Source organism: Pituophis catenifer, unplaced genomic scaffold (assembly GCF_029215685.1).
Source record: "Pituophis catenifer annectens isolate HBS135680 unplaced genomic scaffold, rPitCat1.0.hap2 SCAF_2, whole genome shotgun sequence".
Taxonomy (NCBI): Eukaryota; Metazoa; Chordata; class Lepidosauria; order Squamata; family Colubridae; genus Pituophis; species Pituophis catenifer.
In genome coordinates, this window is record NW_027256882.1 from 110,755,258 (window position 1) to 110,770,199 (window position 14,942).

Below are 14,942 nucleotides of genomic sequence, written 5' to 3' on the forward strand. Positions count from 1 at the left end.
GTCTGCGGAAGGCGTCTTTTCGCGCCTCCTTGGGCAGGAGGAGGAGGAGGAGGGGGGGGGAGCGCGGCTTTTCTAGCCTATATATTGTTCGTTCGCTGCGTAGTGGCCTCCTTGGGCCAAACGCAGAAGGGCGGTCTTTCCTTGGAACTGCCCCGGTGCACCTAGCTTTGTAGTTCCTCTTACTCTCAGTCCTCCTCCACACTTGATCATGGCTATATCGTTTGTAGTTCTAACTACTCTCGTCATCTTAACATTTGACACATTTCAATACGTTTGCAAATTAAGATTTCTTTCCTCCCCCCCCCTCCCCGCCCCATAGGAGTTGAAAAGAAAGCTTCTTTTGCTTAAAGGCTATTTTTCCCATGTTCCCTTTCCCCCCTTACGACAGGAACTGCAGCAAAATGGGCAGAAAATGAAACTGGGAAATGAGGTTCACCTGAGTATCTGAGTGGTAAGAGATTAGGAATGCATTTCACAGTAATGTCCACAAGCCTGTGTGATGTACAAGTCTAAGGTACTAGGTAACAGATGAAGAATGGGCAATGCTGAACAGAAGGGAGCAGTTTCAAATTCAACTGTTAAAGCAGAACATCTGGATACAAGAGACTTTGGCCTTTAACCAACAAGGAATGCAGGTTTGTATTCCATTCCCAGACCAGCTTGTTAACTAGGATTTTGCCAATGAAAATAACCCTTGAGTATGTCAAGTTATGTTCTCTGCTCACAAAACATAATAAAGGATGCTGTAGTTAGATTTTTTCCTTGTAGAAAACACTGTATCCCTACTAGCTTTTCAATGTTAATTATTTATTTATGAACTAAGATGTTAGGATAGTAGTTCTCTAATTTCTTAATTTCAATGATTTGAAAAATAGCCCTGGAAGTTCATGTCTAATACCATAGTTTTCACTTTCAACCATGAATTCCCTGCAACAAACATACTATTACAGGAAACTAACTAGTATGACTAAGCATTTCTCTGCATCCATGCATTTTTTGATAGAAAAAAAAAAGAGATTTTCCTCTTAATTTGCAATATATTGCCTTTTTGTTACTATACTAAAGTTGCAAAAATAAGAACACTGATACAATATGATTTACTGAAACTTTAATGGATCTGACAAAAAAGTCCATTTTATTCTTGCATCTTCTCAATTGTTTCTTCCTTGTATTTTCCTTTCTCTTTTCCAACTTGGCGAGACTTCGCTTTGCGTTCCAAGATCTTTTTTCGATCCTTGTCCAGCTTTAATCTTGTGATCACCACCTAGAGAGTCAAAGCAAATACTTTAAATATTTTTCCTTAAATCTTCCAAGGCATGTCAGTATGAATGATTCACTACGTAAGTTATTTATAGAATAACTAACTGGTTCATACTTATAGATTTGTTGCTCATTTTTAAAAATGTTGCAGTTATGCCCTATATTACAGCTTGTCTCGGAGATGGTTTGTGGCTTTCTTTTCAGCTTAACGACCCTAACTAGCACCAGAATTTCCACTGTTAAGCAAAGCAGTTGTTAGGTAAAACATCACTGCACTGCTTAGCAATAGCAGTTCTAGTTATCCGAGTTGCAGTCATTAGGCAAAGACTTCTCTTCGGCCCTGCTGCTCCCTCAACTTCCCCCATCCTCTGCCTTTTGGCTACCCTGCACTCTACTGCCTCTTCTGACTTTTATTGTCTTCTTTCTCCTATTGAGGTTGCATGGTAGATGTTAGGTGGTGAATTTTGTTAAGGCCGCTGATAGTCTTTCGTGATGCCTGTCTTTCTCCCCTTCATCTCTGCCCTTTTGATTGCTTTGCCCTTTGCTGCCACCACCTATCATGCCATCCACACCAATCTATACCATCTTCTCCCACTGCCGAGGCAGCACCTGGCCAAGCTTCTAAGAACAAAAAATAATGCACCTGATGGAAAGCTAAATTAAGTGAAATGCAGAAGTGGATCAATGTTTAGTCAAAGAACAATGGAAATATTGAATTCAAACTAAGTCACCTAAATACAAATATTCCCTTTGGAGAATCTTGAGCGTGTTATAGTCTGGGATTTACAAATTTCTCAATTATGAATTTCTAAATGAATGCAGGGAATGATTTTCAGCATCTGATATCCATATATGAGATTCATTCCAAATCTTTATTATAAAGTATGATTCTAAGAAGTAAAAAAAAAATATATACATTCCTTGTAAACCAGGGATGTCAAACTCTAGGCCCGGGGGCCAGATCCGGCCCGCCGTGTGCTTAGATCTGGCCTGAGGGACCACCCTGGAAACAGTGATAGACTGGCCTGTGGTGCCTCTGCCAGCAAAAATGGAGCTCGGGAGGGAGGGCCGCAGGCAGCTCTCCCAAGCTCCGATTTCATTGGTACAGGGTTGCAGGAGGCTGTTGCAGCTGAAAACCGAGCTCGGGAGCTTGTTTTTGCTGGCAGAATGCTTGGGCCACCACAGGCACCCCTGACACGAGTGATGTTGAGCTGGCCATGCCCACCCTGGCCCCCCGAGGTCAAACACAACCCTAATGCGGCTCTCAATGAAATCGAATTTGACACCCCTGATGTAAACTGACAGTTCACTTAAACAAGTCATAACTTTTTAAAACAATGGTAACATTTTTAGAATATAGCAGTCCTTAAAATGTTAGGCTCCTGGAATACTGCAATAAGAAATTTACTGTTTCTACTCTCGTTATCACAAAACACAAAAAATAATGACATTCTTGGTAAGCCTATTGTTACTCTCTGTTATTTGAATCATATAGTAAGTTTCTTATCTTCTGTATTCGAACAGATGGCATTAGTTTAGAGAGATCCAGAAAAATTTAGGAATACAATGATTTCATTAAAAATGTATCAGTTCATTGGTGGCACTATAATTTCTATAAACAGAAATAAATTAACAAAAAATATATTGCTACCTTTTCTCATCCACACAAGCATTATGCAGAGACAGAATATGTTTGTAATAGTAATAATTTCGTGTAATAGAAATTATGCTTGCTGCCTTGGATAGAATCTCATCTGATTCTTACTAACTACATTTTCTATGAATAATATGTTGCTAATTAAGTCAAGAAAACACATCAGCATGTCCTTCAAAACACATTCAACATAAAGAGAAAGCTGAAGAGATAAAATGTAACCACCACCACCACCCACTTTGGAGGAAATCTCAAGTTTCTGGTGACTTCACAGGCATGTCTTGGCAGCAGTACAGGACTGATTTATCACTGCCTTCTTTTGGAATGTTTTTTTAACTTCTAGGTGTAACACCCTTGGGCTTTCTTGATGGTCTACCATCCAAGTACTACCCAGGACTTGCTTAACTGAGGACAACTTTAATTTCAGAATTTAGCATGTACAATCATAAATCCCAAGTAGAATAACTGTTTGACTAATACTAAGAAAATAGCTTTAGAGAAATTAACTATTTTTCTACACCAGCTTTGTGAAAGATGGATGCCCTAATTACACACATCAACTTCAAAAATCCAGAATTGCTAGCCAGCAAACCCTTGCTGAAAATAGAGGGAAAGAATAATTTATTCTGTATTATGGTTTATTATGCCTTTGTACAACTTTCTATTTTAATGCATTCATTTTTGAAATTAGTAATAATTAACATATAATTATAAAATACATGTGTAAATAATCATCTGATTAAAACTCACCTTACTAGGGTGAATGCCCACATGTACAGTTGTGCCATTAGCTTTCTCACGCTGTACACGCTCAATGTAAATAACATACTTCTTTCTATATACTTGGACTACCTTGCCAATCTGCTGTCCTTTATAATGGCCACGAACAACCTAGAAATAAAAATATCTGTTATTCTTTAAAACATTACATTTTAATATAATACTTAAAATATTAAGTATTTTAATAGCAGGAAGTTCAAGAATGATTTATGAATGATCCTATCATCCTAACATGATTTCATACACTCATAATATAGTAACCACACTAGTTCTAGTGAAGCCCCACAGACTTGGAAGGCAATACTATATGCTTTAGATCATGGGTGTCAAACTTGCGGTGTCATGTTGCCGTCACGTGACTTTTTCCTTCATGGAGCGGGGTGGGCATGGCCTGCGCATGACGCATCCAGCCCACAGGTTGCCAGTTTGACACCTCTGCTTTAGTTGGGACAAATGTTATCACCTGTTTACTGTTCCTTAAAGCAGCTGTAACTGAGAGATTGTGGAAGTTAGGAATGGAGTGGAAGAAAGAGCAGGTATAAACAATAAAGATACAAGGGTTGAGTCCATTGGCAGTCTTAACATAAATAGCATAACCCCAAGCAACAAAAAACTTGGGAAGAAAAGTTTTTAACTCAGACTCTGCTGTAATGAGCTCACTATAAATGTATAATGCTTTCTCTGCTGCAGTAACTGCCCTACGTAACATTCAGATAGCCCAAATTACCCTAGCCTTCCAGAAGACTGTTAAAACTTGGGTCTTTCACAAGTAGTAGGGAAGCTCAATTTATGGACTTGTTATGTAGTGCTTTGGTCATTTTTCCCCCTTGTATTGTACTATTTTAATTGCTTATGATTTCATTATTATTCATAGAAGAAACAAGAGAACTTCACATACTTGAACTTCATCATCCTTTCGGATGGGCATAGAGCGAACATTGTACTTCTGCCTCAATTCTTTGGACAGGGGTGAAGACATGATCTTCCTCCGAATGTGAGATGGAGCATTGAAGTGCCGTTTGCGATTCTTGCTGCGATCCGAAGTCACAAATGGATTGAACTTCATTTTGACTGGAGAAAATACACATTATGTAATTAAGCATTCATTAAGAAATATATTAAGATCGCAACCGCACCTGCCTCCAGGTGCAATTTAAGGTGCTGCTTATCACTATTAAAGACCTTCATAGTTTATCTCCTCTCAGCTGTTTCTATCCATCCAATTTGGTCCAGCAGGTTGGGCCACATCTGCCAATGAATGTCAGCTGGTGTGACCTAGGACAATAGCCTTCTCAGCCATAGTTCCTGCCCTCTCAACATTTTCCCTTCAGAAATCAAGGTGACTACAATCATGTTGGCCTTTCATAACACCACAAAGACTTGGTTGTGTGCCTGGACCTCAAATGTGTTAAAGGTGTATTTCTTGGCTGTATTAACATCCATGGCAATAGTTCTAATTGGTGACCATATATATTTATTTTCTTTTGTTACAATCTTGTTTCTACATTTTGGGATGTATGCAGCCCAGGGTCACTTGTTGAGATGGAGGGCTATAAAAATCAAGTAAATAAACGGCAAGACCAACTGTACTTTGGGCAGATATAATTGTAGTATTTTTAAGCCAAGAGTATATTACTGTCAGAATATGTAGGTAACATCACCAGTATCTATGGGAACTTGAAGCTACTTTTGCATCTTGGACATAAGGGTGGGGACATGACAACTGAATACCAGTTTATAAAACATACAAAAAAATGTATTTCTTTCCTGTTCTAACAATGTCCTACAATATGGTCTCTATAAAGGTCTGAAGTTTATGAATCTAATTATCAACATAACCAATAAAATCATTAAAGACCTTATTGTCTTTGGTAGACTATTATTCAACCTACAATAATTAATCTTCCTATGTATATTTGCCGTTATGTCTCTTAAAGTAAGTAAAAAGTTCAGATAGTAACCTGAAAACAACCAATATATAACTGACAAAAAAATCCTAAACAGAAGTATTCATAAATTTTACTATGTTCACAATACTGTACTTCTTTGCAAGCTTATGCAAGATATTAAACACTGAAATATTGCAGTCATAACGATCCCCAAATAAATAATGTTAACACTTTCATTACGGCGACTAGAAGACGAATTTTGAAAAGAGCTCATTTCCCCAGTATCAAAGGGGGGGGGGCGCATAAGTATTGATATGAAAAATGGCAAACCACCTCAAAACGATTTGAAGTTACTGTTCTAAGCTCTCGTCTTGCTGAAGCTGAACAGCCTTTTAAGTCTACACTGAATAGAACAGAATAAAACTTTATTGTCACTTTAAATGCACACTAATCAGCATACATTAAAATGTAATTTCGTTGCATTCAGCTCTCAAAAGATAACCATTATGCATATACCCACATACACACACACATTAATGAGACAGAGAAACATCACAGTCTAGTTCGAATGTATACATATACACGGAGAAAATATATACTGTCCATTCAAATAAGACCCTAGTAGCAGCTTGAAGACAACATGCCCTAGGCCAGAGGTCTTCAAACTTGGCAGCTTTAAGACTTGTGGACTTCAACTACCAGAATTCTCCAGCCAGCTCTGGCCTAGGGAGAGATCGGCGGACAGAAGGGCCGCCGCAGAAACGACATCCTGAAGTTTCTACTGCTTAAAATACAGAAGCGGCAACAAAAGACTATCCGTTTCGTGCATTTCCCCACAAATCACAACAGAGAATCTACGACCAACGAACGGATGACAACGGATTACAAAAACCCACCCCTCCATCTGATCTTTACCTGCAGCTCGTTCGGCTATGGCCGCCCGGAAAGAGCTTGCTCCTACTTCCGCCGGTTCTAGTGAGGTCTCCTAGAGGTCTCGCGAGAATTCCCTCATCTGAGAATGTTTTGAGTAGAAAGATGTGTGGGTCGGCGCCACCTGGCGTCCAATGCCGTGTAATAGCAAGTGTTGCCGGCCGTCTCAATTTCTGTATTGTCAATGCACTCCCCCCCCCACGTCCTCTATTCAGGCTCCTGTCCCAGGCACCCGTTCATACTTTCTCTTTCCATTCGCAAAAGCCACAACCTACTTATCAGCTCATTCAACTTTCACTCATTCCATTCTTCCGTCGCCCATTTCTTTGACTGTCGCTTCCCTTCAGCGTCCCCCTTATTTAGGACTCAGGAAAAGTTCTTATTGAAAGATGTACGCGCGCGGTGGCGGCGGTGGGGTTAGTGGAAATGGAAAAGGCAGCAAAAGTAAAGAAACATCAACGTTTCTCTTTCTTTCACAAATGTGAACGATCCCTCTCAAATTGCGAGACATTTTAAAGAGATTCCGTGCGTTTGAATTGGATCGTATTCAGTATGTGCACTTTCCAGTTTGGGAGCCAGAAAGGTTCGAGCAGGATCCAAGCGTGGATTGAAGGAACTGTATAAAAAATGTATGATTACTACTGCATAATACAGAGTTGGCATGAGCGCTTGCCAAATTCCTAGGAAGAGCTCACCTGCATTTTCATACAGATTTTAACCAAGAACGAATTAAAACGTAGATGATTCAGACTTTTAACTAAATGAGATTATGAATATTCATTGATAGTTCCCCCAACTATGCAATGGCATCACACATTGAACAAATTAACTTATTTTAACAATGCTACTTAAAAATACCACAACATGTAACTAACATTTTCCTGCAGAATTAGCATTGAAATACACGTTGTTCTCCCAATATAGGGAAATCTAAAACTCACTGTTGCTCTAATAGATATGTTATTAGACTAAATCACACTACTACATGAATTCAAAAACAAAGCTTTCTTGAAATTTAGCAAAAAGGAGAACTCAATGGATCTTCTTAATATTAGGTGTTCTATTTTTTTTTTTACTTAAGCCAATATTCTGTTGATTTAGCATTTATCTTGCACTTACCTTTTTTCTTAATGATAAAAAACAAAATCTGAAGCAAAACAACACTGCTGCCAAACCTTCCACCTCAAAAAGACCCATCTTCATTTCCGCAGAAGAAAGGCACAGGCAATCAGAAATGACTATGTGTTCATTGGTTTCAGGTTTTTACATATTGAAAAATATATGTAAAATCCATGCAAATAGTACAAATCGGTGGGTTGCTCACAGTTCTGTCCGGTTCTTTAGAACCAGTAGTAAAAGCGGTGGGAGGCTCCACCCACTCTCCCAGACGTCATAATTGACAATCTGCACATGTGCAGAAGCGTGCAAACCGATAGTAAAGGTAAGTAGAACCCACCCCTGGTACAAATCCATCAAAATAAAAATAATTTCTCAAGAAAAATAGTGGGAAATTCTAAACATTTTATAGAAAATTCAAGAAAGAAAAGGATGGGGAAAAAATCAGCAAGAATTTCAAGATAAGGAAAGTATCTTTTCTTTACCTGCAACAAAGTAAAAGTAGACATGTTGGGCAAATTAGAGGAGCATGCATTTCTACAAGTTTGTCCCATTAAACTAAAGGGATTTACTTCCCCAAAAAGAATAATAGAACAATAGATAAAGGTTTTCTGGCCCAAAGCAATTTAATCACAGCATATTGATTTGACACTTTCAAATTTTAAAAGGTCACCCTTAAAAAGACCACACGTTATTCTGACAGCAAATAATGACTGTTTCCAAATTGTAATATCAGTAATCTTACTGTTTCTTTTTACAGGTACAGAAAAACTAGAGAACATATCATTTGTATCCATCTTAGGTGATATAAAATGTACAAAGCATTCCCAAATTATGAGTCATACTGTATATCAAAAGAGTTGTAGTTATGAAAATCGGTGGGTTCTATTGAAAGCCCCTATAAATCAATGCCAACACCATATAAAAAAGTATTAACTTGCATGACATTTGCCTTATCACTTTGTCCCCACATTCACCTGCAGAATGGAATAAACAATTATTTTACACTCAGAAAAGATACAAAAGAAAATGTTCACGCACAATATATGTTTTCTTTTATACAGTGTGGTACCTAGTTCTTAAGAATCATCAAACTAGGTGCTTGCCTTTAAGGCTGCCAGTTTGGCAAATGCTTAGATATTAACATTTTAAAAGATGAGCAGGTTATTGTCCAATGCCTTGACTTCCTGAAGATAAAGACAACTTACTATATTTCCAGTATTTATTTAAGACACTCCTCTTTTTTAATATGACACTCTTCTACCCAATTGGAGTATTGTCTTCATTGCTTTTCCTTTAAATTAAATTTTTGATCAGAACAGCTGAATGATCTGTATCATTCAAAAAATAAGAGAGAAGTCTCACAAATACAAAAACATATCTGCCTTATTTACAAATGAGACTTATTTATACGCCTTCATTTTGTTTCTAATTGTTTCTATTTTTTTAGGCCACTTCTATCAATCAAATGATCATATGTTGTTGGAAATAAGTAAAAATATTTTAACCTTCCAGAAGAATAAAAGAATTACTGTCATCTTTTGGCTAACTGTGCTAGAGAAACAAATCCCAGGAAGATTAAACGGTTTAAATGGTCACCCAGGAAATGTTTCACAGCTGCCCAAAAGATAACAAGATCATAGGTTCTTGGTTTCTATTCATCTGGAAAATACATAAAGATCAATAGACTGTTCTGAACATCTGGGCTAGTTTTTTTTTTAAAAAAATGTTATTGAAATCAATTTATTGTTCAGTAAAAACAGTACAGCTAGTCCTCAAGTTACGATCATAATGGAGCCTGGTCATCAAGATCGTAAATTGTGAGTCGTAAAACAAATGATGTGGTCATAAAGTGGCCACTGCGGTCATTAAGAGAACACTATGGTCATTAAGCAAACCAATGGTTCACTATCAGTGCAGTTTTGCCAAAAATTGAAAGTAACTTCCAGGTTTTGGCCAAATCATCATAAATGCAGTCACGTGACTTTGGATGCCGCGAATGGCTGCAAATGTGGCCATGTCATCAAGCGCCCGAAGTTTAGTCACGTGACTGCAGGGGGAACCTATCACTGGAACTTTGAATATGGGTCATAAGTAGTCCCAAGGTAGGTCTCTTATAACTTCAAGCAGTTGCTAAACAACTGGCTATAAGTCAAGGACTATTTGTACTTTATGATTGTTCAGTTCTAGAATTCTTGGATAAAATCTGAGTTCCATAACTAAAATCTTGCCTGAAGTCTCCTTTTGAGATTTTAAAACGTAATTATACCAATGAGATCTGTCAGATCTAATTGTAAAACATAAATGACAATAAACCCCCGAAAACATTGAATGAGAATGGTACATATAAAATCATATTCCCTTGCAAATGATGCTAATTTTCAAAGACTATGATTGGTTGTTTGGGAGGTTTATTTGTTTCTGCACCCTTATGTTTCCAGCGGTTTGTGTGACATTTGTCAACTGAAATGATACGAAGAAAAATCGATAGCTGTGGGCTCTTTCTTCTATGCTTCTTCTCACACGACTAGGCTGAAGATTGCTTTGTTACTGCATCTTTCCTAGTTGGATCTTTTTCCAGGCTTCAGAGGCTGTAAAAATGCAGGAGTCAAGAATCCCAGCCACAGTAAATGTTCCACCAATGATGGCACAAATCTGAAATGGATAAAGAAGAAGGAAACGTTAAGTACTGTTTGCCTTCCCTCCCCTCCCCTCCGACTTACTTCCCCACAAGCCTCAGAAAGACCTCTGCCATACAGCTGCTTGATTTTTATTAAGTTACTTTTTAGTGAAACATTCTAGATGCAGTTAATGTAAGTTTAATCAATGAGCTGAATAAAGATTTGAACTTTTTGTTAAATACAGTATAAAACACCTTAGTGTTGTAGTGTATTTTTCTGAATTTTTTAGATCTTAGTAAATATTCCCCTTTAAAAAAATCACCAATGTATGTTTCTCAACCCCATTTCTACCTTTCGTCTTGTTCTTCCTGATTACATTAGAACATTAGATTGAGATCATGTCATTTTAATGCCCAGTATAGTACAATATAGCATTAAGGGCAGTAGTGAGTTTCAAATCCCATTGCTATCAGTTTGCTTGTGGGCGCTTGCATGCTCGCAAACGCACGCAACGCTTCTGCGCATGTGCAGAAGCTTCTGTGCATGCACAGAGACATCTGGGTGGGTGGGCAGAGCCTCCCCCTGATGCCGCTACCGATTCCCCTGATCTGGGGCGAACCAGTAACAACCCACCACTGATTAAGGATCTTCCCAACTAATCGCCCCATTCATGCAGACAACTATACTGGGATGACATTTGCTTCCCATTCTGCTTTCCTCCACTCCTTTCCTCCCGCCATTGTGGCTGCTTCTAGTTGCGGCTGTCTAGTGCTGTTCAGGTTATTTTGAGTAGCATTCTTTAATCACTGTTTTAGGAGTATACCTGACTAAACTCAGTGTGCCTCACTCTGGGTATACATGCATAGGATTTCTGCGATGCAAGACTGTAATTCTATGGAATCTACTTCTGGATAGATATTATAGTAGCCTTCTTCCAACTGGATCATTGGTGAAATTTAAATTTTTTCCACTACCGGTTCTGTGGGCGTGGCTTGGTGGGCGTGGTGTGGTTTGGTGAGCGTGGCAGGGGAAGGATACTACAAAATCTCCATTCCCACTCTACTCCAGGGGAAGGATACTGCAAGATCCCCATTCCCTCCCCACTCCTGGGTGAAGGATATTGCAAAATCTCCATTCCCACCCCACTCTGGAGCAAGCCAGAGGTGGTATTTGCCAATTCTTCGAACTACTCAAAATTTCCGCTACTGTTTCTCCAGAACCTGTCAGAACCTGCTGAATTTCAACCCTGAACTGGATGCCCTCCAGATATGTTGGTCTCAATCCCATTAACTGGCTGGGCATTATGCTAATTGTAGCCATCAGGACACTACATTAGGAAGGATGCTTTATCTCTTTGGGCTACATACTGAATTTGATAAACATTATTGTTTTTGTACACAGAACATCCTTTCTGCGGAGGAGAAATGAGATTAAAGGATAATCATTCAATTGTGAAGGGAACTAGGAATAAGGTTACAGATAAGGTTATAAATAAACTACAACAAAGTTTATTTAGTGACCATCCAAAGGAACAATTCCACTGAAAAATGTGATTTATGACCATTTTTCACACTTATGACCGGTGCAACGTCCCCATGGTCACGTGATCAAAATTCAGCCGCTTGGCAATTGACTCATGTTTATGACGGTTGTCGTGTCATGGGATCACCTTTTGCCATCTTCTAACAAGCAGAGTCAATGGGGAAGCCAGGTTCACTTAACAACCATATTACTAACTTAACAACTGCAGTGATTTACTTAACAACTGTGGCAAGAAAGGTCGTAAAATGGGGCAAAACTCAATTAACACATGTCTCAACTTAGCAATATAAATTCTGGGCTCAGTTGTGATTGTGACGCTCTCTGTATACAGAACTTCAACAGCAGTAACAGAAGCAGTGGGGGAGGAATTGCTCACTTCTGTGTGCATTTTTCATTCAGATATTTGTGTCCAGTGAGCTAAGTGAGATGGAAATATGTTTCCGTTAAGAAAAGAAATAAGTTAATGCATTTTTCAAAACGCAGCTAAAATTCTGGGAAATAAAAAAGTCACAGAAAGAAAGGGAAGAAACTAACCACTTTACATCTTTTTTTCTTTTTGCAAAGTAAAATATTTTCCCCCAACTACTCCTTTTAGTTCATTTACCCTGCCTTCTACCAAAAGTGATGCACAGTTACTTTTTAGGGAATATAACAGCAGAATGAATTAGGTAACTTCAACCAACACGAATCAGCTGACACCAGAGGTTTTAAACCACAAGATGGTAGAGGAGAAATACTTGATGCATCAAAGCAGGAAAGTATGACTTCACTTTTCTAAACATAGGAAAAATATAATTCCACGTCTATTTCAAAAAATGAAACGCCCCCCCCCCCCCCCTACACACAGAGAATTCTCTGAAACAGTAGAAACAACTGGATTTCTTAGGATAGCCACCATTTCACTTCAACAATTAAGGGGCTAGGACATTTATTACACGAAACATCACTATATCATGATTATACGACAATCAATAAACATGATTAGGCCAAAAAAATACTCTGAACTATATGAAGATATGAGTCACCAAAAAATGTAAATAATGTCCCCAGTTCCTCTTATGTTGAGCCAATCAATAATTTTTGCCTGGGCCAGAAGGCTATAGCCCTACTCCACAATCATGACAATGACAATTCAACTCCAGGTCAATCATGATGCAGTAGGGACTTGGGACAGCAAAAATGATGATGGCCTGGAGAGTAACTCTGTTAGTTTGAAAGGCCTGAGATAATAATTTGCCCTATGAGCCTCCCCTGGATTTTGTCCTAGCAAAGAGGCTGGTATTTCAACATAACAGAAATGGAAGAATAGTATTTAGAAGAAATTTTTTTAGTAATGATAGAAAAAGGCTGATATCATTAAAACACATATGAACAGGCATTGTCCCTTCGATCAAGAACTTTAGACCTAAAGCTAGAACATGATTGTTTGTTGACTTCATACTCAATTAGCATTTTAAAAAAAAGCAAGCCAAGATGTGAGAAGTTCAACTGGATCCTGGTGCCAAAGAAGCAGATTAAGAAAAGGAAGTCAAAGTGCGCACAGCTTTACTACGTGAGACAATCCAGCAGCAATAACAGCAAACAGAGGTTTGTAATAAATAGTGGTTTTATCTTCAAAAGAATATTTACTATGGATACACTTACTACAGGCAGAGGTTAAACAAGCAGCAAATTACAGCAGGGAAAACACACAGAAACAGAGAGCCGCCCTAACAGGGCCTATTCTTATTATACAGGCTCTTAAAGGGATAACAGCCCAAAAACCTTGCTAACTCATTCCCATCATTACATCATTGCAGCAGCTGGTCAGCTCTTAAATCACTATTCTGACAAAGGAAGAACGCTAATTCAAGCTGCTATTATCATATAGAACAGATTAGAAGCCAGGACAAATGGGCAAATGACAACGCTTATGATAAGAGATAGGTAAAGAGCACTAAAATAAAAAGCCAATCAGCATTCAAAGATTCCACAAATTATAACAAAGGCAGGATTGAAAACACAAATTTACATTTACATTTTTGTACTGAACAATGTATCAGAGTACTGTGTAATATATGGTCCTTCAGATATCGCCTAACTACAGTTCCACAAAGTCATGATTTCATAATGAACAAACTACATTTCTCTCTACTGTTTAGTATAATGAGATATAATAAAGAAAAACCTCCCTCCCTACACTTCCCACTCGTCTCAGCCTTTAGGCTAAAGCATCCAATACCTTCCCATTGTCCTATATGAACAATTTTCTGTTTTCTGGATGCATCTGGGAACAAGTTCAGCATTACAGCTCTTTTTTGACTTAAATCTCCAGCATATATACTCAGTTTAAGAATAAGCAAGGACAAGAGGGTGACAGTAACTTACCGTCGTGATAAATCTGTACAAAGGCTGTCGCCTTTCTGTGTACTTCACTGTAATTGGGCTCAAATCATATCGAAACCAAATAGCTGGAATAATGCGTCCTGTGTGGCTATATGCTACATATTCCTAAAAAAGGATGCATGGCAGAGAATAAATATACTTATATATGTAAAACAGACCTCTAAGAATTCAGTATACATCTACTCACTTTCCCTAAGATACTGATAATCTTTGAGATGTTTATTGGAATCCAAGTTAACTTTAAAGAGCACGCCCTTCAAAATCAAATTGGACTTAAACTAGTAATGATTTTTTAAGATACTGATTTCACAGGGCCTACTCCACATATGACTACATCTTGATCTAACTCAATTATAGATAGGACAAAATTAGTACCTCTTATGCAGTAAAGTAGCAGTTACAACTTTCTGGGCTATGACAGAAAATCAATAGAATAGAATAGAATAGAATAGAATAGAATAGAATAGAATAGAATAGAATAGAATAGAATAGAATAGAATAGAATAGAATAGAATAGAATAGAATAGAATTTTTTATTGGCCAAGTGTGATTGGACACACAAGGAATTTGTCTTTGTGCGTATGCTCTCAGTGTACATAAAAGAAAAGATACAGTCATCAAGAATATTTTGAGATCCTGTAATTTTAAAGTAGCATTTTAATTCCTGAAGTTCAAAAGGTTAGAAATGGCAAAATTTCCCAAAACTGGTGGGTAATTGAAGTGCATATTAAAAAGATCTTGAGAAACAATGAAAGGCATAAGAAT

General features: G+C 38.0%; 2 protein-coding genes across 2 annotated transcripts in view; both read right to left on the reverse strand.

Moving 5' to 3' along the window:
• Window positions 1-1,093: 1,093 nt before the first annotated feature.
• Window positions 1,094-6,575, reverse strand: RPL26L1 (ribosomal protein L26 like 1). The gene is made up of 4 exons (XM_070933963.1): window positions 6,499-6,575; window positions 4,593-4,765; window positions 3,665-3,805; window positions 1,094-1,264 (listed from the first exon to the last, which is right to left on the reverse strand). The coding sequence occupies exons 2-4, from the start codon at window positions 4,758-4,760 to the stop codon at window positions 1,136-1,138; spliced, it is 438 nt and encodes a 145-aa protein (XP_070790064.1). The 5' UTR covers window positions 4,761-4,765; window positions 6,499-6,575; the 3' UTR covers window positions 1,094-1,135.
• Window positions 6,576-8,282: 1,707 nt separating this feature from the next.
• ERGIC1 (endoplasmic reticulum-golgi intermediate compartment 1) overlaps window positions 8,283-14,942 on the reverse strand; it is an 81,396-nt gene continuing 74,736 nt past the window's right edge. Inside the window, exons 9-10 of the mRNA XM_070933964.1 lie at window positions 14,160-14,282; window positions 8,283-10,284 (exon numbers count right to left, since the gene is read on the reverse strand). Of these exons, the coding sequence (XP_070790065.1) occupies window positions 10,177-10,284; window positions 14,160-14,282 (231 nt within the window). The 3' untranslated portion in view covers window positions 8,283-10,176. The remainder of the gene's footprint in view (window positions 10,285-14,159; window positions 14,283-14,942) is intronic.